This window comes from Amphiprion ocellaris, chromosome 22, assembly GCF_022539595.1.
Source record: "Amphiprion ocellaris isolate individual 3 ecotype Okinawa chromosome 22, ASM2253959v1, whole genome shotgun sequence".
In the NCBI taxonomy this organism is placed as follows: domain Eukaryota; kingdom Metazoa; phylum Chordata; class Actinopteri; family Pomacentridae; genus Amphiprion; species Amphiprion ocellaris.
The window spans coordinates 18,072,700-18,099,183 of NC_072787.1; the positions used below are offsets into that span (position 1 = coordinate 18,072,700).

A 26,484-nucleotide genomic window follows, 5' to 3' on the forward strand; every position below is an offset into this window, starting at 1 on the left:
AACGCAGCAGCAGCAGCATAGTGGGCTAGGCGGTATCGGTAGCCACACCACCAGCTACCAGCCACCTCCAGCGGCTGCAGTTACTGTTTCCGTACTCAGCCGAAGACAGGAGGTACAGCAACAGCAGCGAGGCCGTCGGAGCAGACATTTTCCTTCACACAGGTAGGCTATCTTTAAATTTTAGGGAATAAAACCGACATATCAGCGGACACGGCTTTAGGTTGCTGGAGGAGCAGTGAAAGCGTCTCCTGCCGCATAGATTCAACTACATGTGGGGATGCTGTGGTGTCGCAACCTCCCGTCCAATGCTTACGAATATATTAACATTATTTTACTACATATGTGTTTTTCTACTGTGTCTGTGATGTCAGTTTTAAAGACAGACTGCGGCTTCTGCTTTCGTTAAGCTAGTGAGTAAAGCTCATTGTTTCTGCCTGACCACAGCTGTATTCAAAATAATAACTTAGCTACCGCTAGCTAAAATGTCAGCTAGCTAAACCTACACCTTTGTATATTTTAGAGTTTAACTCAGTTAAGAGAAGATTAAGTTGGTGTTTGCTTTGTCTGAAAACGCTACAGTAACGCTAATGTTAGCTAGAGGCGGTCCACGACCATGTATTAAAGTTACGACGCCACTATTTTTAGATATTTTCACTTGTTATGTAACGTTTTTGCTATTTTATCTATATATTAATGCTGTCGGTCAATAGAGCTCAAAACCACTCGTTCCGTCTGAAGACTTTCTAGAAGTTTCTCCTGTCTCTTCCTATCTGATGGGGTTTTACAAGTTGCCACACCGATTGGCCTGTTGATGATAGCTTCCAGAAAGTTCAGAAAAATAGCCCACGAAGGAAAAATACCATTTTTTCAGTCTCTATAAGGTACTTTGTTTTAGACTATAGTTTGTTTTATCCAATGGTTGCCACTGGTTACAGAGAAATAGGAAGTAGTTTAAGGATTAGTTTCACTACATTAAGTATTACAGTTGCAAGTTTAATAAAACACACCGAAATGACATCTGCTACAGCTAAGGCGATTTTAAATAGTTGTCTGCTGTCAATAAAACTAATTTCATATCATAAAATGTGTACAGAGAAATTTGTAAACCTAATACTGAAACAATAAATCAACCGTTTAATAAATTAAGTATCTTTTTAGGCTTTTATCAATTGAAAATGTAAAACATTTATGTAAAGATCATTATAGATGGAATATTTGGAGTTATGGACTGACCTGCAGGCAACACAATACATCTGTAAAACATTGGATCTGGGATGTTTTTCTCCATTTTGGGAAATTTTATCCCCCTAAATGATTAGCCGATTAATCAAAAATAATTACACATGAATCAGTAATGAAAGTAATTGCACCCTCATTGGTTTTTTCCTTGATGAATGACTAGAATGGTTGCAGAATTATTATCCTAACGAATTAGTAATTTCTTAAACAAATTAATCAGATCATTGCAGCAAAAGGTAATGTAAATGGGAAACCTACTGCAAATTTGAGTATTACAAAGTATGTCTTTATGACATACTTAAAAGTTTTGCAGGAAAGATGATGTTTACTGTGTAAATACCACTGTACAAAGATTGGCAGTCATTCAGAGGTTTAATGAGGATTCACTGTGTAATATGAAGAATCTTTAAGTAATCAAAAAAGTTTGTCTTATAGTATAAGCTAGTATAATATGCTGGTTAAGTTCTTGTGGTAGCCTCATTTTTTGTAGTATGGGTAAATTCGACTGTACTATGATGGTAGCATGCTCCTCTGAGAAACAGTGTCACTTGTAATGTTTTTTGACATTGATATTTTTGAGTAAAACCCCAAGACGTACATGTTTTCAATGGCTTTTGGGTGCTCTTGATGGTCTTCATATTTCATATTTCTTTTATTTCAGAAATTGATCTTACATGTTGCTATCCTTGTTTGTTTGTTTTAGTATTTTACACTATTTTATTTTTGTTTTACTAATTGATTTTGCAAGTTTTATGTTCTTTGCTGCCTATCTGATAAAATGTACAGCGTTTTGGTCAACTTAGGTTGTTTTTAAATGCGCTTTGATTTGTAATTGATTTTACTTTATTTCACGACATTTAGTTGTTGGAATGAAGGTTTCATGTTCTGAACCAGGGTTTTAATAGCTTTATGGATTGTGGCTGGGTTTGAAGATTCTTTGTAGTGTTACCTCTGGTTGCTTTGTGTTTTATTTTACTGGCACTGGCCTATAAACCACTCCTTTATGACTATAACATGAAATCTGGAGCCTCTTGGTTTTACAATTGTAGCCAAAGAATTCCAGCAAATGTAGTGTCTGATTAACCATTTTATTTTATGCAACCATGAGCTACCGTCAGCTCACTAAATTATGTTAAATGCAGTCATTAAATCTCCACTGAACGTAAGTTGAACATGCACTGGGTTGTATCCTTCTAATGCAGTTATTGTTTGCCATGTTTACCAGTTTGCATTGAAAAGTACCCTGGTTTTTCCAAAGCAGCATATCAAATTAAAAAAAGAACCCACAACCCACATATTGAAACTTAGTGAATGGTTTCACTGTCCTAAAATAAAATGCCTACTTCTGTTTACAGTAAATAAGATTCTCTTTAGATGATGACCTCTTAGGACGTGTTTCCACTAACAGAAAGTAGATTAAAAAAATCCCAAATACCCTGATTGAGCCTCTGATCATGTGCACATTCTGTAACATTTAAAGCACAGATACTTATCTCATTGTTGCAAATCATTTCAGGTGAGGAACAGGGTTGTTATTGTGTTGTGTTTAGCTGTCATCTGTTTCTCTGTTCTGTCAGCTGTGGTTTTTGTCAGGTCCTGGAATCCGGCTGCTCAGAGCCTGTTTTATCCAGCGCTCATGTCTTGTTAATGTCACAATTGCAGTGGTACTTCAGTGTTCTTGGTCTCTGACAAAAGTGCTGCCTTTTTTTGATTGCAATCACACAGTCGACCCAAAACTTTAATTTCTACTATTGTACACTCGACATTTGTTTTGCAAGAGCCCATCACTTCCAAAGAATGAAACCGAAATGCTCAAGTCTAATCAGAGATTCAAATCAACAGATAAAACCTTGAGCTACGCCAAAGATAATTAACTTGGTAGTTTTGGTGCTGACAAAACTCATTTAAACATTTACAGCATTTATAAACTCATAAATGTTTATGATTAGTCCATTCCCTGATCAGCTGACATGTTATTGCTTATACTAAGTATGCAGTTTTCTTGTTTCAGCGCTGATGATTTGTGATGGCTGTCATTGTTAGGGAAAATCCAGTGTGAATATAGGTCTCCATTCTTAATCATTGTATTGTGTTTCTGCCAAAAAAAATGTCTAAAAGTTTTCCTGTATAGACCCTTAGTGGATATTTACCCTGCACTAGTCTCAAACTATCCTGTTAATGGTGCCATATACTTACCACAGTGACCTTGAGTGTTTTGTGGAATATCTGAGAATTTGAAAATAGTTTTGAACTGCCTTTTTGTCATTTCTACCATGGACAAAATATTTAAGCTCATATACAGATCTCCATATCAACAGGATAATGTAATGTGTCCAATATTCACTCACAGAAATATCATGAATGGTTTATGAATAGTGTGTTAACTCATGCAACTAGATATTGCAAAAGTCTCACCGTCTGCAATTTTATGCATTTCTGACCTTTTTCTTTTTGATGTTAAAAATATATGTGTTGTACTGATTTAGAATGTTGTTATTCATAATGGTTTAATTGCCATAAAATTTTGGGGTCGAATTGTACTGTCCAGCTTTAAAATGTATATACACACAGAGTACTCTTATCTATATGATGCGTTATCATATTGCGCTAAATTCTTTGGTGAAATTGTTTGAATGTGGGTGTAAACTTGTTCTAACCTGTTCTAAAAGCTGAGACTTGGGACTAGTGTTGGTCCTGATGCGCTTTCATGAAAATTACCCAAATGATGATGCTGATTTATACGTTATAATCAAGAATTGGCCAATTTATTATGGCATATAAAAAGTAAATAGCAAACGCCAGAGAAAAAAAGGTGACATCTTTGTAAATCTGTTTACCCTTGTTTCTTGTGATTCACTGTAGCAAGAATTTGACTTTTAGGCTCTTTTATTTACTGTTGCATAATGTTACCCATGTAAGGGAAATCTAAATTGCCACAGCAGTACAGTACAGCACAGCACAGCTGAAAAACGGTTGAACAGATGTTGTTGAAATCTCTTGCTGCTCAACTTGCTTGGAAGTGTTTACTCCAAAATCTTGTGCGGATTCCCGTTGAGTCAAAGCTACATGAAAGAAATGAGCACTGAGATCAGACCGTTGCTGTGGACTTCTCTTCATCACCTTCTGCCCCACAGTGCAGACCCTTGAATTCACGATGTTGCCCTCAATACACCTGTCAAAGCAAAACATCCCTCATCTGGCTCCTGTAAACACAAGAGAAGCAACTCATCGCTGAGGTCTTCACCTCATCACTTAGTACAGAATAAGGCCCCCTTCTCTGTGGAGAGGTTTCATTTTGACTACTTTCATGTACAGTCGCATTCATTAGATGTGAGCTTGTGTCTATACATTGGGGTCAGTTTTAAGGTCTGACTGTAATCGAGGAAATCATGTTGTGAATCACCTTGTCTTTACCACCACACTGCCAACATACTGATACTTTTTTCTTAATCTACCTCATGAAAGGATCTAAAGATGCTAATGCTGCATCTAAAAATTTTTTTGGAGCCAGCCAGTTATTTTCTTAATTCATAACTTAGTCAAGGAAATATATATATATATAAACAAAAGGTGAATGAATGTTGTTTAGGTCATGAATTAATTATATAAAACTATTATTTGAGAACCAGAAACCAGTTTTACCAGTGTATATTTTTTAGCTTGAAAAATTAAACAATCGATAAGTAAATTAGTAGCAGTTTAATTTTGTCGGTGGGCCTAATCCGTGAATCGACCAGATCAAAGCTCTCAAATGTACGTTGAGCTCTTGCTTTCATTTCCACCAGCTCGAAAACTCAGCAAAGCATCACATTAATTAATCAATAATTACTGGACTTGCCTCTAAAAATAAACTGGGGAGGTATAAGTGGGAAAATCACTAAATGTTAGAATTCCTACAGCCAATTTACTAAAAGATGTATGAAGTCATTTTATAATACTGGCTGCACAGCATGCCACAACTAACGTAAAATAGGCCAAACACTCCTTTTCCATCTGTCTTGTTTTAGCCATATTTTGGCTGCTTTTGTAGTTTATTCTTCCACAAAAAGATGCTTTTCACCTTACTGCAATGGCTGGACATACTTCAGGAAAATATGAAATGTAATAACTCTCTTTTGCTTCGTTAAGTGATCTGCTAACATTTACAAACATCATCTCAGGTTCACTGATGCATTGTGGGATTAACTGACCCACATCTGTTCAGCTCACACTGAGGCATAGTTCACACTGAGCACAGCAGGACTCCATCCGATGTGGGTTAGCTTTGTAATACCACCACAAGGCATAAATCTGCACATACATGCATGGATACGCACAGAACCACATCTCTGGCAGTCACTTGTGTCCATTAAAGCCCAACTGCTGCAGGGAACTGGTGATGGGTGAGTGGGTCAGTCATGGCTGAACTGGGGGGATAAAACAAGATTCGTTTTATATGATGAGTCAGGACACTGGGTTGGTTTTTGAGAAAAACATGAGGAAAACAAAGACTTTCTGGGTCAGATCTCTTCATATCTATATTTGGATTGTGGTCTATATTAGGATGTGGACTAGAAAGCAGGACATGTTAGGTTAGGTAGATTTTAAATCAGCAAGTGGGGGATTCATCAGCAAAAAGAGGGAGTGGATAATAAAATGTCAGAGGGGAAATTTTGGAATTACCGCCTTACTCAGGCATCTGAAGGAGTTTGGTGCCTGTGCCATGTCCTAACCAGGAATCCCTCACCAGCTTTGCCATGTGCCAGACACCCGCAACCCCCCACATGACACACACATCAACACAATCTAACTGCAAAGGCCACGTTAAAAATAGCAAACAAACAGGACATAGTGGACTCCAGTAGGGCTCGCTGGTTTGTTTATCGTTTTATAATATGATACCTAAGAGATCTCTTAATATTTAATGATTGATTTTGGGTTTGCTTGGTATTAGGTATGATTTTTTTCAGTACTTCTTAAGTTTTTTGATTTTATTTTAAAGGTCAATGTGCTGAAGGCAATCCAGAAGGTATTTAAGTGTGGCAACTGTGGTGATTTATCAGGTGTCAGTCGATGTTTGTTGTCATATAATCTTGTCTGAGATCTTTAAAGAGGCCACAGTAAAGAGAGATTGGTTTGAGTTTATCTCCCAACACATCTTTTTTTGATTTTCCTCTGTGCTAGTGATAGTTTGGTTCAAACAAAGTAAGATTGCTTATATGTGAGCGTGAACTAACTGCTGCTATGTTGAGATTTGAGTGCAACCTGGCAGGATAAGCTGGTATTTTCCCCCCATTTTTAAAAGAAATAAGATCTTCTGAGCTAATATTATTCAGTTTAGAGAAGAAGCTGTTATCCCTCTGAACTCATACAGACCATAAAACAGAGCTGGAAAGCCACAGCCTGCACTGGGTTAAGAGAAAAATTGTGACATACTGTATTTAAAACCCACCCACAAAAATATGCCAGTGGGAAAGTTTGATCCCACTAATAAAGCCATACAAGACTTCCCCACACAGTGGATTATTCACAAAATTACTGAGAAACTAAACAATAGTCAGTAAAACTTGGAAGGAGAACTGTTAGAAAAGCTGACATGAATAGCAAAAGGCAACTTTTCTTGGGAAAATTAGGTTGAAGACAGATATGTGTATGTGATTTTCAGATGACTCCAGTGTGGTTGACATGTATTTGATTTACACTTTGAATGGCTACCAGGTTGCCTCAGATTTCTTTGTTTAATTCTAGGTATTAATCTAGAGATTGATAGGTTTAGATATACTGCTTTTAATAAAAACGGTTTGATTAAAGGTGACAACTTACTGTTCACGCCTTGATTGCAGATAGATATAGATAAAGAAAGCTTATATGTCTGCTTAAATAGCTGATTTTTTTCAGCTGTGGCCAAGTGTAGCTCCATGAAATGTTTAAAAACGATCTCTAGCTGACTTTTTAGTGGTTCAGCTGACTAGTTTTAAATGAGATCCCTAGAAGGCAGGAATTAATTATACACTAGGTGACTATATATATCATTTAGTTGCTGTGGTGTAAACCTCTCAAAAGCCAATAAAAAGCAGGACAGAGTTACTAACTAAAGTTAGAATACTCTGATCTCATATCATCCATTCGGAGAAATATAACATGGTAAACATGCTGGTTTTGGATAACCTGCAACCCTTTAAACTAATATAGTTTGATAACACTGTGCTTCTTGGCCTTAAAGTAATGCTAGATTAACTGAGATAGTGAACCAACTCGCTGAAAACGCAAATTCCCTTGAGGGAGAGGGTTTAGTGAGCTATAATTTGAAGGATGGAAAGCTACTGACATTTTACCTGCATTATCAGTCATGTGAAGCTTCTCACTTATTATATTTTATTTCTCCCTGTTGCCTCTTTTTTACATCAGAGAGAGAATTCTACGGACATACTCCCAACTCCAGTCTCTGCAGTCTTCAGAATTTTTAAATATCTTTGTATTTACCACTAGATTAAAGCAGTAGATATTATATATGTTCTCAGTTCAGTGCAAGTCATTCTCTACAAAAACTTGTAATGTGATTCTAAAATTGAACAAGTTGAATGTCTTCTGTTTTTTTTTTTAAAAATCAGACTTGTTGTGTCTTGTTTTTTTAAGAGCTTAAGTTTCATAACTCTAACATTAAGTCATGTGTTATAAAAACACTGCACAGTCTTCATAGCTTGTTCCAAAATTCAAAAGAAAAACGTGTTTCACATTTTCTCTCTTTCAGCCTCAGGGTGAGGGATGATCACCCAGTTATTATGTAATATTGCTGGGCTTGTGTTAGCTTAGCTGTCCTCTTCCCAGCATCGCTATTTCAGTTCAGTGCAACATTGTTGGGTATTTCCACCTTTTTTAATGCCATTGCCCCTGCCCTCCCCTTATCTAGTGTACCCCACTGGTCCGGAGAGGAGGTATCATACCCGACACGCATGGCTATGCTTAGTTTCACTTTGTAAGGCTTTATCTTGTCAAGCTGACATGTCTTAACAGAACTTTCTCTTTCCACAGAGGCCACGCAGCCGACCCTCGCATAAGACAGCACTCACAAACACACACATACAGACAGAACCATGATGGAATACTACCAGACATTAGGAGTCCAGAAACATGCAACGCAAGAGGACATCAAAAAAGCGTAAGTGCCCTTGAATATTTTCTGCTCTTTTTTTGTCCTGGTGTTGTTGTTATATGCCCGCCACTCAGAGGGTGTCATAGGTTAATTATATCCCCCTCTGGCTGTACAAACTGACACAAGGAGAGAGAGAGCAGAGAGACTGCAATGCAGAAAGTTTCCACTCTTCTTCCTGTAACCTTGCTGCTGTTAAATGCCTTCCCCCTTCACTCACCTATTACTACTTGCAGTCGCCCACTGAACAGGCCAGTTCCAGTTAATTATGCTTCCACACCGGCTTCTCACTAACACGTTGTGTTATGACAATTGAAGAGGTACACACAAAGTGAAGAGTTGATGTAAAAGACAGAAATAAGCTTGTTTGAAGTTATTCATAAGCAGGTATTAAATGTCATTTAGGGCAATGCAGTAAACCACTAAATAAAGTAATATCATATGAGAGAGAAGTAAACTGTTGAACAATATTTATCACTACTGATTAAGTCAACCAGCTTTAGAATATCCAATTTGCAAACAGAACATAAAGATTACTATCTAACTTCAGTCAGTCCCATCATAACCCCGTAACTCCAGCTCCATCTTCTTCATTTCTAATTGAATTTCCAGGACTTCTTGTACAAACATATATGTCCCACTCAGGACTTAACTTTTCATCAAATACCATCATCAGGCTAATATGCCAACACTTTAGTTTATTACAGACTACTTTTCCCAGCAGTCTGAGCTAATTTTGTGTTTACCAGCAATTAGTAAATGTCAGGTTGGTAACCTCTCTAAACTGAGATGGAAAACACTACCTGTTAAGCAGTGAACATGTCAGCTTGTTAATGTTAGCATTTGGCATAAAATACAGCCTCACAAAGTCACTTGCATGGCTGAAGATTGTTTGTATTTTTGTTGAATAAATTTCATGGGTATTAAATTACAGTCAAATGATCAACTTTTAATACTGACGTCAGAGAGTTTGGACTCAATGACGACTGTTTAGATACAGATCATGTCCGATACTGCTTTTGCAAGTAAACTTACAGGCTTCTGAATACAAAGACTGGAGTGTTACACAATTATCAACCAAACTGCATTGTTAAACTTAGCCTGGCCAGTGACCAGGCTTTAGACAGGAAGATAATGTCCCAGATTACAACAAAGATGTCGACTACAAAGACTGTTCACTAAAGGTCTGTGTTGAAGTGAATCCCTGGATTGTGTGAAGCCTTTTTTTGCTCGCTGACTTTCAGTCCCTTGTCTTGTCTACAACATCTATGTCTGCTGCCGGTGCTGCTGCTGGGCTTAGAAACAAATAGCTGATGCAGCGTAAGCCGCTGTGCGAGGCCTACGCAGCTTGTCAATGCAGTTCAGGCTGTCTTTGTTATTTCTGCTTGGGTGGGGAGAAGGACAGTGTGTGTGTGTGTGTGTGTTATTACTGATGTGTCTTTGTGTGGAGTCGTGGTTGTGACTCTAAAAAACGACTTGCATATGGTTATATGTTTTTAATCGGGGGATGTCTGTTTTACATACATACACATTTTCCACCTCCCACCTCTGTATTGAGACTTAACAAGTTCTTCTTTTCATATGTTGTGTGTTTGCTCTTTCTAACTATATGGTATTTGTGTCTTAGTTACAGAAAATTGGCATTGAAGTGGCATCCAGACAAGAACCCAGACAACAAGGATGAAGCAGAGAAAAGATTCAAAGAACTGTCAGAGGCATATGAAGTGCTCTCAGATGGTAAGATTTTACTGCAGAGTAAGAAATTGATGTTTCTCTCAAGTGCACTACTGAAATTAGTTTCTTTTAAGCCATTAACACCTCACATATGGAAATAGCTCCCTTTGTCATTCCTCTTCTTGAGGAGAGATGAGATTACACTTCTATTGTCTAAATACAAGACTGTTGTTTGATAAATGTTGCTATTACCTCTACAATGCAGTCGTGTTTTGGAACAAACGACTTTTCTCCCACAACTCAATTTAAGGGCTGAAAATAACAGAAGTTGTTTTCATTATTGATTAATTTAAGAATTTTCTTGGTAACTCATTTGATATAATTGTTGGAAAATAGTGAAATATTTTTTGTTTTTTTGAGCCTAATATCATATCTTGATTGTTTGTCCAACTATCAGTCCAACTCCCAAAGATTTAAGACAAAGAAAAGCAACCAGATTTCACATTGGAAAAGAATAGAATAGAATAGAATAGAATAGAATAGAATAGAATAGAATAGAATAGAATAGAATAGAATAGAATAGAATAGAATAGAATAGAATAGAATAGAATAGAATAGAATAGAATAGAATAGAATAGAATAGAATAGAATAGAAAAGAAAGCTGGCAATGCAATTATCTCAGCAACCATTTCAACTCCGATACATGTTTTTTATAAAACCTTTTCATTTTCCAAAATGTTTAAAATGCAATAATTTTGTCTGAAGAAAGTCTCACGAGGACTTTGCCTGAGTAACATACAGACTAATGTTTATCATATACATCATCAACAGCCTGTGAAAACTGTCATGATTAAACAAGACTGGACTGCAAATCTGACCAAAAGGGTGTTTCATGAAGAAAGATTACTTTATATACCAAAGTTACTTCAGACTTATTTTGACAGAATTCTGTCTCATAATGGATGTCAAATATTCATGTAAAAGTGTTCACAAAAGTCTTCTTTTGCTTCTGTTTATTGTAGTAGCTTTGTTTTATATTTATAGTAATGTTTACTCTTGATATAATATGTTATATTTGTTGTTTTGTAGGATAAAACATTCTGTCTTAACATGGCAAATTAAGGCTGCTTGATGTCTTAGATTTTGCTTGAATGACATGAAATAAACCAGACTGACTAAGCGGGCTGTATAAAATGGATGGATTATCCCTCTGCCTATGTTTTCTGAGCTGCTTTAATGAATCACCTCTCTGGCAACTAAAGCCAAATTTCAGAATTTGACAGTTTTTCGTTCTAGGTGAAGTACAGATTTTGATTGCTACCAAAACCGCGTAGATGTCCAGTACTTTAGCTCTGCTGATTACTTGCCATTTTTTTCCTGCATCACATTTTTAAACCAGCATTTGTTAAGTTATGTTTGTGTTTCTTGAGTGGATGAGAATTAAAGTGTAACTGTAATAGTGTCTTTAATTCAGCTGTAGGTTTGAGAGCACAGCAGAAACCTCTATCACTTTATCACGCACCCAGTCACAAGATGCAGGCATTGCTAGCATTGGTATAAATTAAAATTGCACAATGTTTGGATTGTTTAGCTGAGATGTGAGTCTCTTTTGTTATCCACAAACATCTTGTATAGCAGGGTTTAGTCTGACTTTCTGTTTGTCACTTGGGGTGAGACGGGTGTCTGTTCGGTCCGTAAATACGTTCAGACACTGATTAGTTGTACCTTTTTGCTGCTGAAATGCAGCTTTGTTCAGGTTGAAGTTCTCACACTTTGGTTAATAAATTAGATGAAATTGTAAGAGATTATAACACGTCTTTAATGTGGTGAATTAAGTCTGTGTCTGAAGGTAACAGTTCAGGCCTGAGAGGTCGCATGGTTTTTGCACAAATTAGAGTTATGATAGAAATGTTGTGTTTTGTTACTAAAATGGTGCATTTTCATTCACCCACATTGTCTGTTTGCATTTTTGAGAGATGATCACTTTGTTTAATAAAACCCAGTAGCACACTGCAGGGTCTTAAAATTTACTGCCAGTTGAGCCTTTAGCATTAGGTCACCTCATATTTTGCAGCCTGAAGACTTTTGTGATCCTAACTGAGGTTACCACAAGGAGGGAGTTTCACTTTCTGTTTGTCTGTTTTGTCATTATCTTATCTAAAGTCTTACTCTTTCTGTCACAGAGAACAAGAGGAATATTTATGATCGATATGGCAAAGAAGGCCTCTCAGGAGGAGGCGGAGGAGGAGGTAAGGAGATGGCTTAAAAATATCAAATTATTTATATTCATGGAGATGGCTGGTAAGATTTAAGTATTATTGAAAGTTTAAATGTTGAAATGGGAATATATGACATAGAATAAATAATAAGCTTTGATTTTGATCTGTACGGGTGGATAGTTAGCTAAGTACAAACAGCTTGGTACTTATTGGAATTTGATTTGCAATGATAGCTGTGTTTGCAGTGTTATCTTTGATAGCCTTGGATATAGATTATGAGCTTTGTCTTTCTTTAATGTTTTACAGGAGGTCATTACGACCACTTCGGCGGCGGCAGCTTCACATTCCGTAATCCCGAGGACGTTTTCAGGGAATTCTTTGGCGGCAGAGATCCATTTGCAGATTTGTTTCGTAAGTCAAACTCATTTTTGTCAGTGCACTTAAAGGCACTGATGGGATTTTGTTGTTTTCAGAGATGAAAGAGAGACTGTGGAGTGGGGCGTAATGCATTGGCTATTATTAACTTCACAATGTTATCTGGTCAAAAATATACATGGATGGCCTGGAAATACTCAACCAAAACACAGAGAAAAAGAGAACGTCCTGCAGTCCTCAGTTTGATGTGTGTGAAGCATATATTTCTCCTAATTAGTTTGCCCATTAGCTAGCAGTTCCTGCTGGTTAGCAATATGGAAGATGGCACATTAAACCCAGGAAACCTTCTGTAAAGCCTGGTGCTAATCCCCCACAGCACTGTAATATGCATCGCCAATACACTAAGCACCATTCACCTCAGGAGGTCATCTACCACTAAATGTCACCACTGAGTGTCTCTGCTGGATGTAAACTTCGTTACGTAGCCTCAGTCTGTTAACAAGGATTTAGACCTTTCTTTTAGTCAACCTTTGTTCCCATAATCCTTATTATCGGTTCTAAAGTAATCGCATAATTAGTTATTACAGTCGGTGAAAGGCACTTCACCCAACATGTAAAAGATAGAGATGAAAAGACAAAGATTCAGTGAATTAAAGCATCTACATACATAGATATAAGTAAACAGAGCAAACTTATTTGTCCACTGGGAGATTCAATGTTGATCCATCAATTTCATCCATTTTTTTTTTATCATCAATTTTTTATTGAGAAAATCTATCCATTTTTTTATACAAACAAATACTGCATGTGCTCTGTCCTGCCTGTGCGTTTTGTCAGTTGGGGTTGTGGTCAACCAAAGACAGATCTCCACAAATGGCAAGAACATTAAAGTCTTCACGTTCACGGTACTGAACTGGCTGCAGTGCATTGAGTCACTCTACGTGCTAGCCCGTTTAGCTCTATTGAAATAGAAATAAATGTAAAAGCTAGTATCTGCTGCATATTAAATCATTTTAACCATGTAATTTTGTACTGAAATGATAGCGGGCTCTTAGCTGACCGGTGTGCACCTGCCCGTATTCATGTGATTCCTGAAAATAGAACTATATCAACTTGTTATTTTTAACACAAGAACTATGAAATAATGCAGTCATTTCAAGATGATCTGCTGTATTGGTAGCGGAGCTGTGACATGTAAGCTGCTTTTTAGGTCACTGGTTTTAACGAAATGCAGCCACTGTGATGACTTATTTGGAGTCGACTCTGAGGTAACGTTTAGTAAATGTTAAAAAAGTTAGAGCTAGCAGTCTCCATTAGGCTAAGCAAGTTTAAAATTATGAAAAACCCCACATTATAAACTGATTGGCAATTGTCCAACCAGTGAGAATGTAGTGGTGCCTTTAGAGCATATCAGAAAAACTAATCAACCTGGACAATACAGCCCTAGTGACAGTTGTAGAACACCACTTCTTAGTGTTTAATCTCAACAATTTCTGTAAATATTGTTATGAGATATTCATCTAGTGTGTTCACCATCCCTCACTGCATTTTCCACAGACGTACCAAATGAGCGTAAAGGAGAGTATAGAGAATTGTTGGCCAGTGACTGTTCATCTGTTGATATCAGGGTGTTGTTTATCTTCTGTGAAATATCAATGGTTGTGTTAAATATAATAAAGTAATACAAGTTTAGTGTCTGTCCTGGGTTGTCTGGGTTCAGCAAAAGGCTGATTGGAAGGCATGTGTAGTTCACCCCGTGTAGCTCTAAATATGGAATTCAGACGCAGGCAGAGGATGGATTTGAGCGTCTACATCACTCTACTGGAATGCTTTCAAAAATAGCTTCCGTATTAAAACAAAAGCAGATGTAATAACGCCAAGTGTGTGTGCGCCGTGTGTCAGAGCACATGTAAAACGTGGTATAATTCAAGCTCGAACGTGGCTGTCTAATATAGACTTAATGGAAAAACTGTAATCTAATAGGAGTTATTAAGTATGATGCTTAGAAATGGGCCACTGAATTAGAACTTGTAGAGAAAGTCATAAAGGCAGTCTTTATCTTTTTTTTTAAAAAATAGATTTATTGTGAAAAGTTATTTTTTTAAAATGCCTTCACAATAGCAACATATATTACTGTTGTATTTATTAACATGATATGGTAAAATGGTGGAACCCATCTGTTGCTGTTTACTCTCTTTAGTAAACAGTAACAGTAAAAAAAGACAAACCATAAAGCTGTCTGCACCATTGCATCAAAGAGTAAAGTTCAGCATCTATTTTGACCGGATACACTATTTATCATGCTTGATTGGTATGAAAGTGGATATGTCAAATCATCCATGCTGCCAGATTTATTTCAGCTCAGTAAAGAGCCATGTTGGTTTTCTTGATTTTCTCTTTAAGATGGCAGCTGTAGAAATGATATGTTATAAAACCCCATCCAGTGAGCAGCAGCTGGTCCTGTGCATCTGTCACTTAGCTGCCTCTGAGCATCCAGCAGACTGTGGGGGGTTGGTGTTCTGGTGGGACAAATACAGAACCGCACAGTGACGATGTCCTCACTGTCTGCCAAGAACAGCAGACACTTGTTCTCAAATGAACATGTGAAGAAGTAAACTGGGAGGAGACGTCAGCTGACTGTTTTACCCAGAATTTGTTGGAAGTAGTGAAATTTGACACAGCACAACAGCTCCTATAATTGGACTTACTTTAAACAAATGTATTCATTTGTTCAATTGCTTTTTCAGATTGTGAGGTTATTTAGTTTTTCTGAGCTTTTGTATACTATATATGAGCTTTGAAAAGTCGTTGGCACTGTCAGCCTAATTTATATGTGCTATAATGCCCTGTGCTTTGTCAGACTTTTATTGGAGAACATACCGATAAAGTTTTGTCTTCATGAAACCTCAGCTTTCCTTCCAGCTTTCCTTCCAGCTTTCTTCCAGCTACACTGATCTTGTATGAAGAACTGAAGTATAATTCAAGTGTTTAAACAGCATTACTCAGCGGTTCCAATCCTCAGTTTCTTCCTCTGAGGCCTGCTGTCTTACTGACAGCTTTCTAAGGGCTCAGCTGTCTCCTCTAAGGTCTTCTTCAAGGTAAATGGACAGTAATGCAGTTCCAACTGTGGTCAGGGGATGCTTTTATTTTAAGCTTTCTGTCAGAGGGAACAAGCAAAGCTTTCTTGCCTCGGTACATTCAAGGTTGAAGGCGGAGTCTTCTTTCAGCAAATGGTGCCAGTGATCCATCCTTATCCTGCTGGGGTGACCCAGATTGGCAGAGCGCAATTAGTAGCAAGTCTACAGGGCTTTAGGATGAGAATTAGTGGTCGGCACTGTGACAGTTTAGGGTTAAGATTGTTCCAGAAATTACGAACCGATGCTCCGACATCCACCACACCATGTCGCTTTTTTCTTAACAGCTACTTAAATCTTTTAGAAGCTGACAGCTGTTTTTTGACATAACATGAAAACCCACCGTGCGCTACCTGTCCAGCACCAAACCGGACAGGTACGCTTGGAAAGCGGCTGGTGAAGAAAGAGAAGCATTTTGTTTAGTTTGTGAACCAAAAACAGCTGCAAGAATAGTGATTATCACTTGCATTTTTGACTTGAACAAAAACGCAACTCCAGATGAAGCGTATGTTGCTCAATATCTGCTTTTTTCCATAACAAGGTAAAGGTGATAAAATGTCTGCTTGTTTTTTTTTGGTTTGTTTTTTTTTTTTGCTGCCAGAAAAGAACTAAATATGTGAAAACATTGTCATGCTTTTGCCTATCTCTGAGTTTCTCATTCACAAATCACACTCTCTGATTCCCTTCACAGCCGATGATCCCTTTGAGGATTTCTATGGAGGTAGCCGCAGTCACCAGAGAGGTGCAAGCCGGAGCAGGATGGGCGGGTCGCTCTTTGGTTTTGGGAGCTTTCCAGCGTTTGGGCATAGCTTTTCAGGGTTTGATTCAGGTGTGTACATCCCAAATAATAACTCTACATTCAGTCAGTATTGAATTTAAGAAGAATTTATCACACTTTTCTATTTTAAACAAGAATTCTTTTTTTTTTTTAACATCTCCTTTCTAGGTTTTAGCTCATTTGGAGACATGGGCGGCGGAGGATTCCAATCCTTCTCTTCTTCATCTTTTGGTGGCGGAGGAGGAGGAGGAGGAGGAATGGGTAACTTCAAGTCTATATCGACCTCCACCAAGTTTGTCAACGGCAGGAAAATTACCACAAAACGGTATTTAAATGTCGGACACATCAGCTTTTATAAGAATTGTCCAATCACACTGAAATCTAAAGAGTCTTTTCTCGTTTTTCTTTTTTGTTTGTTTGCTGTTTGTTTCTGACAGAATCGTGGAGAACGGGCAGGAGCGGGTTGAAGTGGTTGAGGACGGTCAGTTAAAATCTCTTACAGTTAATGGTAAGGAGCAGCAGCTAAGACTGGATAACAAGTAAATTTCTCATCACAGCATTTTATCTGCATAGTTTTCTCATGTGGAAAAACTCTGGTGGTCGGTCTCCTCTCTGTCCTCCTGCATCTCATTCCCAAAGAACAATTTTCTCATTTTAGTTTAGCAGCAAGGGGGGTGAGAGACATTCTCACAGTGTTTGTATATTTGTATTTATTCCATTATTTCTTTTGGGAGGGGGGGGCTTGCTGCGATTTGTGTTTTTGTTTTCTATATAAATTGAATTGTACTTCTTCCATATGCACAAAGCTGGGTATGTGCGATATATATAGATATATTTTCCTTTGGGGTGTAAATTGTCTTTCTTGTTGTAGCAGGAAAATGAGACGCTGTACATTTGACTTCCGCATGTCATGTTTGCTCTTTTCATTTGACCAATTTAACAAGTGAATGAGAAAAGCTTAACCACTTCACCTTAATGTCTTTAACTTGAACTTCACCTTGCTAACCTGTTAGCCGTTACCATGTTCATGCGTGTGTAATAAGAATGACATAGATTATTAATAAATTAATGATAACAGTGTGCATTTTTCTACATTTGTTTGTGTATTTGGAAATACCACGGTGTGTTTGATTTGTTTTTTCTGCATGATTGCTGATCCAAGGAGGCTGCTTTATGGTTTCACTGTAACTGTGTCAGCAAGACCACAACACCTTTTACTGTTTCTGGACACACAGGGGAGTTTTTTTCAGTCTTTGTGCAAAGAAAACCAAAATAAAAAGTTTCTGATTTGGTCAATAAACTTTGACTTTGTGGAATGTCATGGAAGTGCTGCTGCAGTCACCTGGTGTCAGTGTGTCGTTTCTCTGGGCTTTAGTGGCTTTACATCACTTCACCATACCTGGAGGTGCCTGCTTGTGCCTGATCACAACCTAAACCTGCTTTTTACACAACAGCAATAAAAGGAAACCACAGTGGCTGCTTCTTTTGTACACTCACTATCCATCATACAGCTCACCGTGTGCAGTGTTTTAACCTACTAATGGCTCAGTTTCAGTGGAGGTGACTCACATCAAGGCTTGGCCACTGATTGATACCACAGTACAAGGTAATGTGCAATGTGTGTGCTTTCACTAAATTAATCCTTCTCGTTATTTATCCAAGAGATTATGATGAAAATTCACTCAGAAGCAAAGATACATGTCTTCAGCCATGAGGCCTTTTTTTTCTCTGTGTGGTAGGTATGCTTTTACCTTTACGAGCCAGGTAAAAATGAAGCAACGCCCACATCAAGGATTACTGTGCCCTTCATCATTTTTCATTTCTCTCTTTGCCCTTCCTATCTGCACTTTGTTGTAAAAAGTGCTGATTGTACACTGAGTACGCCCTACAGAACGTGAATGCTGCAGGACACAAAATTAAACTCACTACACTGTTTAGTATGTTTAAAAAAAAAAAAAAAGGATCCAGGATTGCACAGAAAACCGTGTTGGGACACATTTATTAAAAATGTGGGTTTGCACTCAACCATTTGGAATGATAGGCTCAAAGTGAAAATGACTAACGTGTATGATTGCAGTTGGCTCAGAGGTCACCGTGTGCTGAGAGAAGAGTGTCTGTGTTGAGGAATGTGCTCAGGGCTAGTTTATTTACACAAGCCCCGCTGCATATTTTTGCAAGAGACGAGTCAGGAGTGGGGAAACTGAAGAGAAAGAAGGGCAGGGTGAGGCCTTCAGTGAGTCAGGCTGAAATGTTAAACCTCAGCAGCACTGACACCCATATCTGACGCTTTTTTTTTTTTTTTTACACCATCTCTGACTGTAGGGTGTGTTTGCGTCTCGATGCTGCGAAGGCCACCTCTTCTCCTATTTGGCTTGTGTTTGTTTCGCTCAATTTCTTGTTCACCAGTGCTGATTGAAGCGGCGGTTGCGCCTGCGCAGTCCTGTTGCTAGGTGACTGCAGCCCTGCGCCAATGTCTATTTCTTACAGACTCTCCCATATATGCTCTCTCTTCCCTCCTATCTGTGTGTGTTTGTGGGTAAATGTGCTGAGGACATTGGAGATAAATCTTGATGTAGTTAGATATTATTACACCAAGTAGCAATAAAAATTAGCCAACAATCCTCTTATAATTATATAATCTCTATCTTATGATTTAGAAAAATATGTCAGGATTCTTTGTGTATATTCACCCTTTTTAAAAATGATTCAATTAAGAATCGGCATTTATGGACGGTAGAAGCAGGATTTATATTTATGACGCAATAGCTCCCTCTACTGGACACAGGTTGTCTTTATTATTTATCTAATTTGATAATTTGAACTACATTTCCCATAGTATGTTTCTAAGCAGGTAGTATAATGTACTGCGTCCACAACTTGGTGTTTTCTTTAAAACTTGCACCATTTAAAGTATTGAAATATGCTGAATTATCTATCAGCAGCCCATGAGTCTCCAGAAAACTCTAACTAGATTGTTTTGATACTGAAGAAAATGTAAAAACATAATGATTGTTCAGCAAGTTCTTGTGTATGATGTCTTTGTTGACATTTAACCAAATTATAACTCTGTAATTACACAGGATGTTGAAATAGAACTGACTTTGGATAGCAGCTGTTTGAACTTTTTCATGCTTATGATAACTCCTTTAACGTGTGAGCAGTTCAGCTGAAGAGGAATTTATAACAGATTATTTTAGTCCTTTTTCTTATTTTCTACTCTGACAATCATTGCACAATCCACTGTATTTATCTCCTTTACCCATGTATTAAAGTCATTGGAAGCCTGATTCATTCTTAGATGTCCCCGTCAAACCCAAAAGGAATAATTGCTGCTTTTTACGAGACAGTGGAATTTGATGGTGGACGCTCATGTGGCCACTAGATGACACTGTTTGTATACAAACGACAGCAGAACATAATTTGGCTGAATGATCATTTCTAAACAGCGAGAGAAAAAAACTAAATCACAAACTCTGGAGCCTTATTGGAATAAATCAAGCAACAAGTGACATATGTTGGTCATGCATATCTAGTTTTTTGATTTTTTTTTTAAAAAAATTGCCCCCCAAAAAGCCCCAATATAAATTAAACAAGGAAGAATTCAATCAGTGTCTTTATTTAACAGTCAATTTCGTTAATTATTAGTGGATAAAATTGCCTCCTTTTTGTTCAACAAGCCACGGAAGAATTTGCTTCTACTAAAAATGTTTAAAAAATCAGCTCCTGCAGCTTTTGCCTGTTTCCCCTCCATCCATCTCTTCCAATATGACACAGTGCTGTGATTTCCTGTCCCAGAGTTTCCCCATGTTATGAAGGATGGCTTCCTGTTGGCATCCGGTTTTAATCCCCCCCCACTCCACCTCGTCTGCTTGACAGCTTAGCACGAAACCTCGGCTCGGCCCGGAGCCACTGGCCACTTTATGAACGATGGCTAAGATAAGCTGCCAGTTTCTCTTTGGCCGTGCTGAACAAGGGCACAGACTGTATCTCTCTGTGCTCAGCAGTGGAGTCACATCAGCACGACACCAGACGTCTTGAACCCCGGGAAGGTGGACTGTTGAAAATAAAGTGGTCCACGGTTGTAGTTGTCATGTAGGGTTAGCCTCCTTCTGAACAGTGATTTATTTTAGCCTTCCTCAGTGGACAACTAAAGCTCCTGCCTGCTGCAAGGAAGGCTGCTTTTGTCTGTCACACATAGATTTTGTGTCTGTGTGCATTTAGGTGTTAACCCAGGTGTTTGTGAGGTGTAACACGCTCGTGTATTGCAGTCTAGACAGTGTGCTTCCAAACAGCCTTTACACACACACACACACACACACACACACACACACACACACACACACACACACACAGCATTGTTTAGCCTGGAGACAAATGACAGGCGCTCTCAAGACAATAGCTGCAAATGAAAGCATCCAGGAGCTCAACTGTGTTCACTCTGCTTTTCAAATTAAGTCCTTGATCCAGAAAATAAAAGGCCGCCTCTATGAACATTAAAAAATCTCATTATCATGCCTGCTCTTTGATATTGTTTTTGTTGAAATTAATTACCTGCTGATGGATTATGGAACCTGATAGCGGAAGAAACCTTATCACTCAGGTAACTGGACCCGTAATAGATGCAAATATTGATCCTCAGGAGGGAAGGAGGCTGGAACAAAGCACGCAACCTTGAAGTCACAAGTATTTTGGCTTAATCCAGCAGCCTACCGCCACCTGATAGGATCACCAGACAAATGCAGGTTGGGATTAGTTTTTTTTCCAAGCTGCAGCCTTGAGAGTAAAGCCACCAATTGTCCTGTTGTCTGGTGGTCCGCTGGGAGCCGGTGTCTCCTTGCGGGGGTCAGCTCTGTCTTTTTAAAATCTAAAATAAAGAAATACAAGTCTGGGGTTAAAATGGCATAAATCATCTTAAACTTTTGGTGTTTTCAGCAAGAAAATAACTATTCTGCAGAAAATACTCAACCTTAACCCAACTGAAAAGCATTTGTGACAATGAAATTGGACTTGGGTCAAAAAGGGAAGACCTGCAGTAATAAGAAGGGAATTGAAATCTTTGTCTCTGTTAAGGCCTGTGCACAAGCAGCTCCACCTTCAAGAAGTCCCTCTTAAATGCACATGCACATAAAGCAAAGAGAAAACGCAGAGGATGCATTAATTGTTAAAAATAATTGCACGTTTGTGCAGGCGTGCTCACACAGGTACAGTACACAGGGAGGCCAAACAAAGCTGCCAAGTCTCGGATGACTTCAGAGGCCGGACTTGTACTGGGGATTTTTGAAATGCTGCTGCACATCCTCCCCTAAATTGAACCAGGTTCAGCACGGCGAGCATCTGGCCTCCTTTCTTCTCCTCTCCACTGCCTTAATTACACAACACAATGGCGATGAGATCTGCCTGTAATCTCCCGGCATAATAAGTCGCCCCTCTACCCCCCACCCTCCATACCCTGCCTGCCACTAATTCAATATAAATGTAAATTACCTAGAGAAAAGAATAACCAAATCTCATTTTATTTACATGACTAATCACAATAAAGTCAGGCAGATGAAATATGAACGAAATATATGGTTGGCGTTTGAAAGAAGGAGGGGTCTGCAGAGCCTCAGGGACTCTTTGAACCTCTTGTTTTATATCATCTTTGTTGTTTCTTGTTGGTTACATCAATATACCTTTTGGACTCGTGCTCAACTTGCTGTAATAGATGTGTGTATCTATTTTTTTTCCCTGTCTGATTGTATTCACACTGCCAAGGGCATCAGAATGTAATATGTTTTCCTTTCAGTTTTTTTTTTTCCTTTACTGCAACACACCTTTCATGTCAGAAGGCTGAAATTCACAGAGGCTACATGGAGGTGGGGGGAGAGATTTAATGTTGATTTGAACACCTCGGGCGATCCATCCAGACAGCGAGAAGCTTAGGTGTGATTCATTCCCACTCTGCTCTGCTCCCACCCACAGACATTGCAGCCGAAGACTCCTTGGAGGAGGAGTTTCGTCGCCGCAGACAGAACGCACTTCCTGTCCTGGGCCTGCACCAGCGCTACCTGAGGAGCTCCACCCAGAACCCCTCAGAGGAAGAGGAGGAGCACGGCCTGCAGAGCCTGGGACTAATGAGAGGTACGCCCAGCCGCCACTGCAGGGCTGATTAATTACCAGCACACAGAGCTCCCCTTTAAAGACTAGGGTCTTAATAAGCGCAGCTAATTGTCTGCTTTTGTGTCTGATGGCCACACAAAGGACAATGACGAAGAGTGGCGTGTTTGATTGGCAGATGTAAACAGCGAGGACAGAGATGTTCATTAGGCAGCTCTGTTCGAGGTCGCAGTAATGACCAGAGGTCAGAGTCTGGCCTCTGTTTTCCATCACGGGGTCAGGAAGTCACACACAAAAGCTGAGCAATTATCTGCAACACACAGTCGCTGAATGTTTTATAGTAGCTGCTTCGTTAGTTGAGGAGGGAACCTTTAATTTCACTGTGCATAGTTCCTGCTGGGATGCAAACAAAGGCCCTGGTTCTGTCTGAGATAACGACACAAACTACTCAAATATGGGTCCACAGGGAGAAGACTGTTTTTAACTACTGTTAAAACTCTTTACACTGTTCAGCAGTTTGTAACATCTTTACTTACAGATAATCAATCCCTTTAAAACACTTCTAGTCACATTATAAATTATTAACAAGAACAGTTTCTGGTTGCCAGGTTCCTAATGTTTGTCCTACTCTGGCATCACACCGACCTCCTGAAAAGGTCTGCAGGGCATCTGGGTCACAGTCAATCTATAAGCAACTTTCTTTTTCAAAATAATTAAAATGGACATTTATTTCTGAAAGACGAGGGACAGAACACTGACATCAAACTCAGAGAAATTTGTAGTGAAGTAACACAAACTGGACAAACGAAGGACAAAAAAACTCTTCTAGTTAGGATTCTGAAAGTGCTGCATACTTTTTTAAGTTCATTACACAACAGCAGTCCAATTTATCAGTGAAATGTGTGGGAATTCTGTTTTAATGGACCACAGCTTTGAGCTCAAAACAGCCTCATAGCCTTTTATTAACACAGGCAAGAAATGATTTTGTGCAACAACAAAAATTTACATGATACAACTCCAGTCCAGCCATCTCACTAAACCTTCTGGCCCCTCTGCTGCAGTTCATTCTCCTGCTTTCTTGCCCAACATTTCCTGACTATCTCTGCTGCATCTGTCCAAAAAAGAAAATAGGACCCCCAAAATCTTACAAAGCATCAAGCTACTAATAAAAAATACTAAGAGGTACCACGTATTTAATAAACTCTTCCCCATTAAAGTGGCAATATGCAAGTGTTTCGCTTGATGACCCCATCTGTGTTTGGATAGTTTCCCTATAAGCCTTGTTTTTACCAAGCAGTTCCTGTAGGAATATAAAAGCTTGATTAACAGTATCATTTACTCAGGTAGCAAAATGAATAGTGGAACAACTGGAGTAACTATGAAAAACTCTACCGGGCAAAAAAAAAAAGAAGAAAAGAATAAATAAAAAATTGTGAGGAGGCAAAGCAGGCAAAGACAGAAACTGAGGGAAAACAAGAGGGAATCTCAGATGGAAAGTCAATCTACGGAGAAAGCTCTGAGACTTGAAAAGGGTCCAAACAGACTTTCAGTTGGCATTATTTATACAAAACCTGCCAACTTATTAATACAGCCTGGTGTTTTAGTCTGCCTTTATCACCTCAGAGCGCTGGGATTGGGATTTGAAATTGGTGTACTTCTGGTTGTTTCTCACGCTTTATCTCGTAATGTTTCCTTCACCCTGATGCCTGCTGTAGGTACACGTCTTGTGTGTTGTAGTCTGACTTGCTGGATGTAGACTGTGGTATTAGCCAGCTATTTCTACTGCGCCTTTCAAGTAGCTTTCTCCTTCCCTTCCGCCATCAGTGCGCCACCATTTTCAAAATCCCCTTTGCTGTGGGAAACAGCAACCAAAATAGCAGCAACGTATACATGAAATTCCATGTTCTGCTGAAGATTTGGATCATGCAAATAAGACAGGCCTGCTTGGATTTTTCTGTGATTTTTGGGGACAGCACTCACCTCTCTTCATGCAAATGTTCTACCAAAACAATTCTCCCATCACTATTCTGCTGGGGAACCATTTTTGCATCCTGGGCTTTAGCACTGCACAATATGATCATGATTAGTTTAAAACATTGCAGTCAGACCATTCTCCAGCACTGACACAGCGCTGAAGAGATACGTCTGGCTATGTGAGAGCAGGTGTTTTGTTGATGGCTCTAAGGAAAATGGAAACCTGTGTTGTCTTTGCAACAGTGACGCCACCTGTAGTACCACTTGGAACCACTTTGAAAGGAACATCTGAAATGTTGCCGCTTTAAGGAGATAGTCAGTTAATCTTTGATGCGCACATGTTTCTAGACTCACTGTAACAACACAGCAGAATGGTGGCTCATTTTGCTTCAAAGCTGATGATATGTTGACTGATCATATGCCTTAAACTGTAGATGGGATGCTTGTGTTTTAGCTGGACAGTAGTGCTAAGACTTGCAATTACTGATAACTCAATCACTTATTATTGATGACTTATAACAAAGTTTCAAAACCTTGACTTGGCCTGACTTTAGTAAAGACACAGTCATGAGAAACATGCTAATATGCTTTTCTTCCAAGCACATAATCCATAACCATGCAAAGTGCCGTTTTAGCTGCTTGGACATACAGTTTGTTAATGAGTGAGTGTTGGAGGTGTTAATTGGTGGATTTTGTACTTTTTTTAAACATTAATAAACCACTTGCTACAGCTTGTACACCTTAAATAAATGGTTTCTTATTAAAGTTGCACTGGTAAAGTTTAATATTTACCAATAATGACATTTGTGTCTTATTTTGCAGGACACACGGACAATAAGAGGAAGAAACTGTGGATAAAGGAGGCAGAATCCAAAAAGAAAAGAGCTCCTCGGCTCTTCCCTCGGTTCGGTGGACTCGGTACCTTTTTTTAAACACTTACACACGTAAATATTTGTTGGCAGAAATGCCATCAATCATATGCGGCATTAGTTCATCCTGGCTATGTATCAGAGGCCCAACGGCCCCACTGCTGCACCATATCTCCTCCTGTCTGTCAGCTGCAGCACAGAGCATAACGCCCGCCTGCCCGCCTGCCTTCATCAGCCAAACAGTAGCCTGCAGAGACCTCACTTCAATGCTTTGTGTTGTCCGAGATGCATTTCAGTAGTTTAGCTGTTGCTGTATTTATTGCGGGTGGGCCCCGTGGATGTACAGTGAGCATTCAGAGCTTAAATTAATCTCCTATGATTGGACTTTTCCAGTTTTTACAGCATGATCTGAGAGCGTGTTTTTGTGTCCGAAGGGGTTCAGGTGGAAGGGGAATTGCCATAGCAACCTTGTTTGTGATAAGCATGGAAATTACTGCGCTAATACTGTATAGCATGTGAGAATAAGTGAAGGTCAAGCTATTGAGTGGAGCCTTCTTTCAAAGCAGACAAAGAGGAAGAGGGATAACTGGGGAATGTGAGAGTAAAATAGAATGAAAGCACTGCAGAGTGAGTTTTATTACAGAGAGATTAACATGTTTCGCTCACTCCTACACGAGCGCTCAATAACGTTATCCACTCATTTACCTCCACTTCCACAGAGAGAAAACTTACAATTAACCCCTCTCAAAGTCTCTTTTTTTCCCTGTTTTTTCGTAGGATTCTTTGTATCAAGCAAATTCAGCAACACGTTAACCTTCCATGGGTACTTTTGTAAAAAAAAAAACTCTTACACAGAAAAAACAAAACCCAAACTGTTTCCCTCATCTAATTTGTCCTTGACAGATTGTTCTCATGATAACTGTGAGTGGAAATGTGGAAATGTCTGAGAAATGTTCATTTTTTATGGACTCTTACCATTAAATGCTTAAAGAAAAA

General features: G+C 38.8%; 1 protein-coding gene across 2 annotated transcripts; it reads left to right on the forward strand.

Annotated features, from left to right (window-relative positions):
* Positions 1 to 26,484, forward strand: dnajb6b (DnaJ heat shock protein family (Hsp40) member B6b). Of its 2 annotated transcripts, XM_023287540.3 has the most exons (10): positions 1 to 162; positions 8,251 to 8,377; positions 9,996 to 10,105; positions 12,227 to 12,292; positions 12,569 to 12,673; positions 16,463 to 16,600; positions 16,718 to 16,874; positions 16,987 to 17,057; positions 22,511 to 22,669; positions 25,442 to 26,484. In XM_023287540.3, the coding sequence occupies exons 2-10, from the start codon at positions 8,313 to 8,315 to the stop codon at positions 25,549 to 25,551; spliced, it is 981 nt and encodes a 326-aa protein (XP_023143308.2). In that variant the 5' UTR covers positions 1 to 162; positions 8,251 to 8,312; the 3' UTR covers positions 25,552 to 26,484. The 2 variants fall into 2 exon arrangements, with proteins under 2 accessions (XP_023143308.2, XP_023143309.2); XM_023287541.3 differs by lacking the exons at positions 22,511 to 22,669; positions 25,442 to 26,484 and having other exon boundaries at positions 16,987 to 17,870.

Excerpts from the sequence above, each read along its gene's own strand:
- dnajb6b (XM_023287540.3), top strand. The coding sequence starts at position 8,313 with ATGATGGAATACTACCAGACATTAGGAGTCCAGAAACATGCAACGCAA. Across the intron at positions 12,674-16,462 it reads TCCATTTGCAGATTTGTTTC|CCGATGATCCCTTTGAGGAT; the intron begins GTAAGTCAAACT and ends TTCCCTTCACAG. Across the intron at positions 16,601-16,717 it reads CTTTTCAGGGTTTGATTCAG|GTTTTAGCTCATTTGGAGAC; the intron begins GTGTGTACATCC and ends TCTCCTTTCTAG.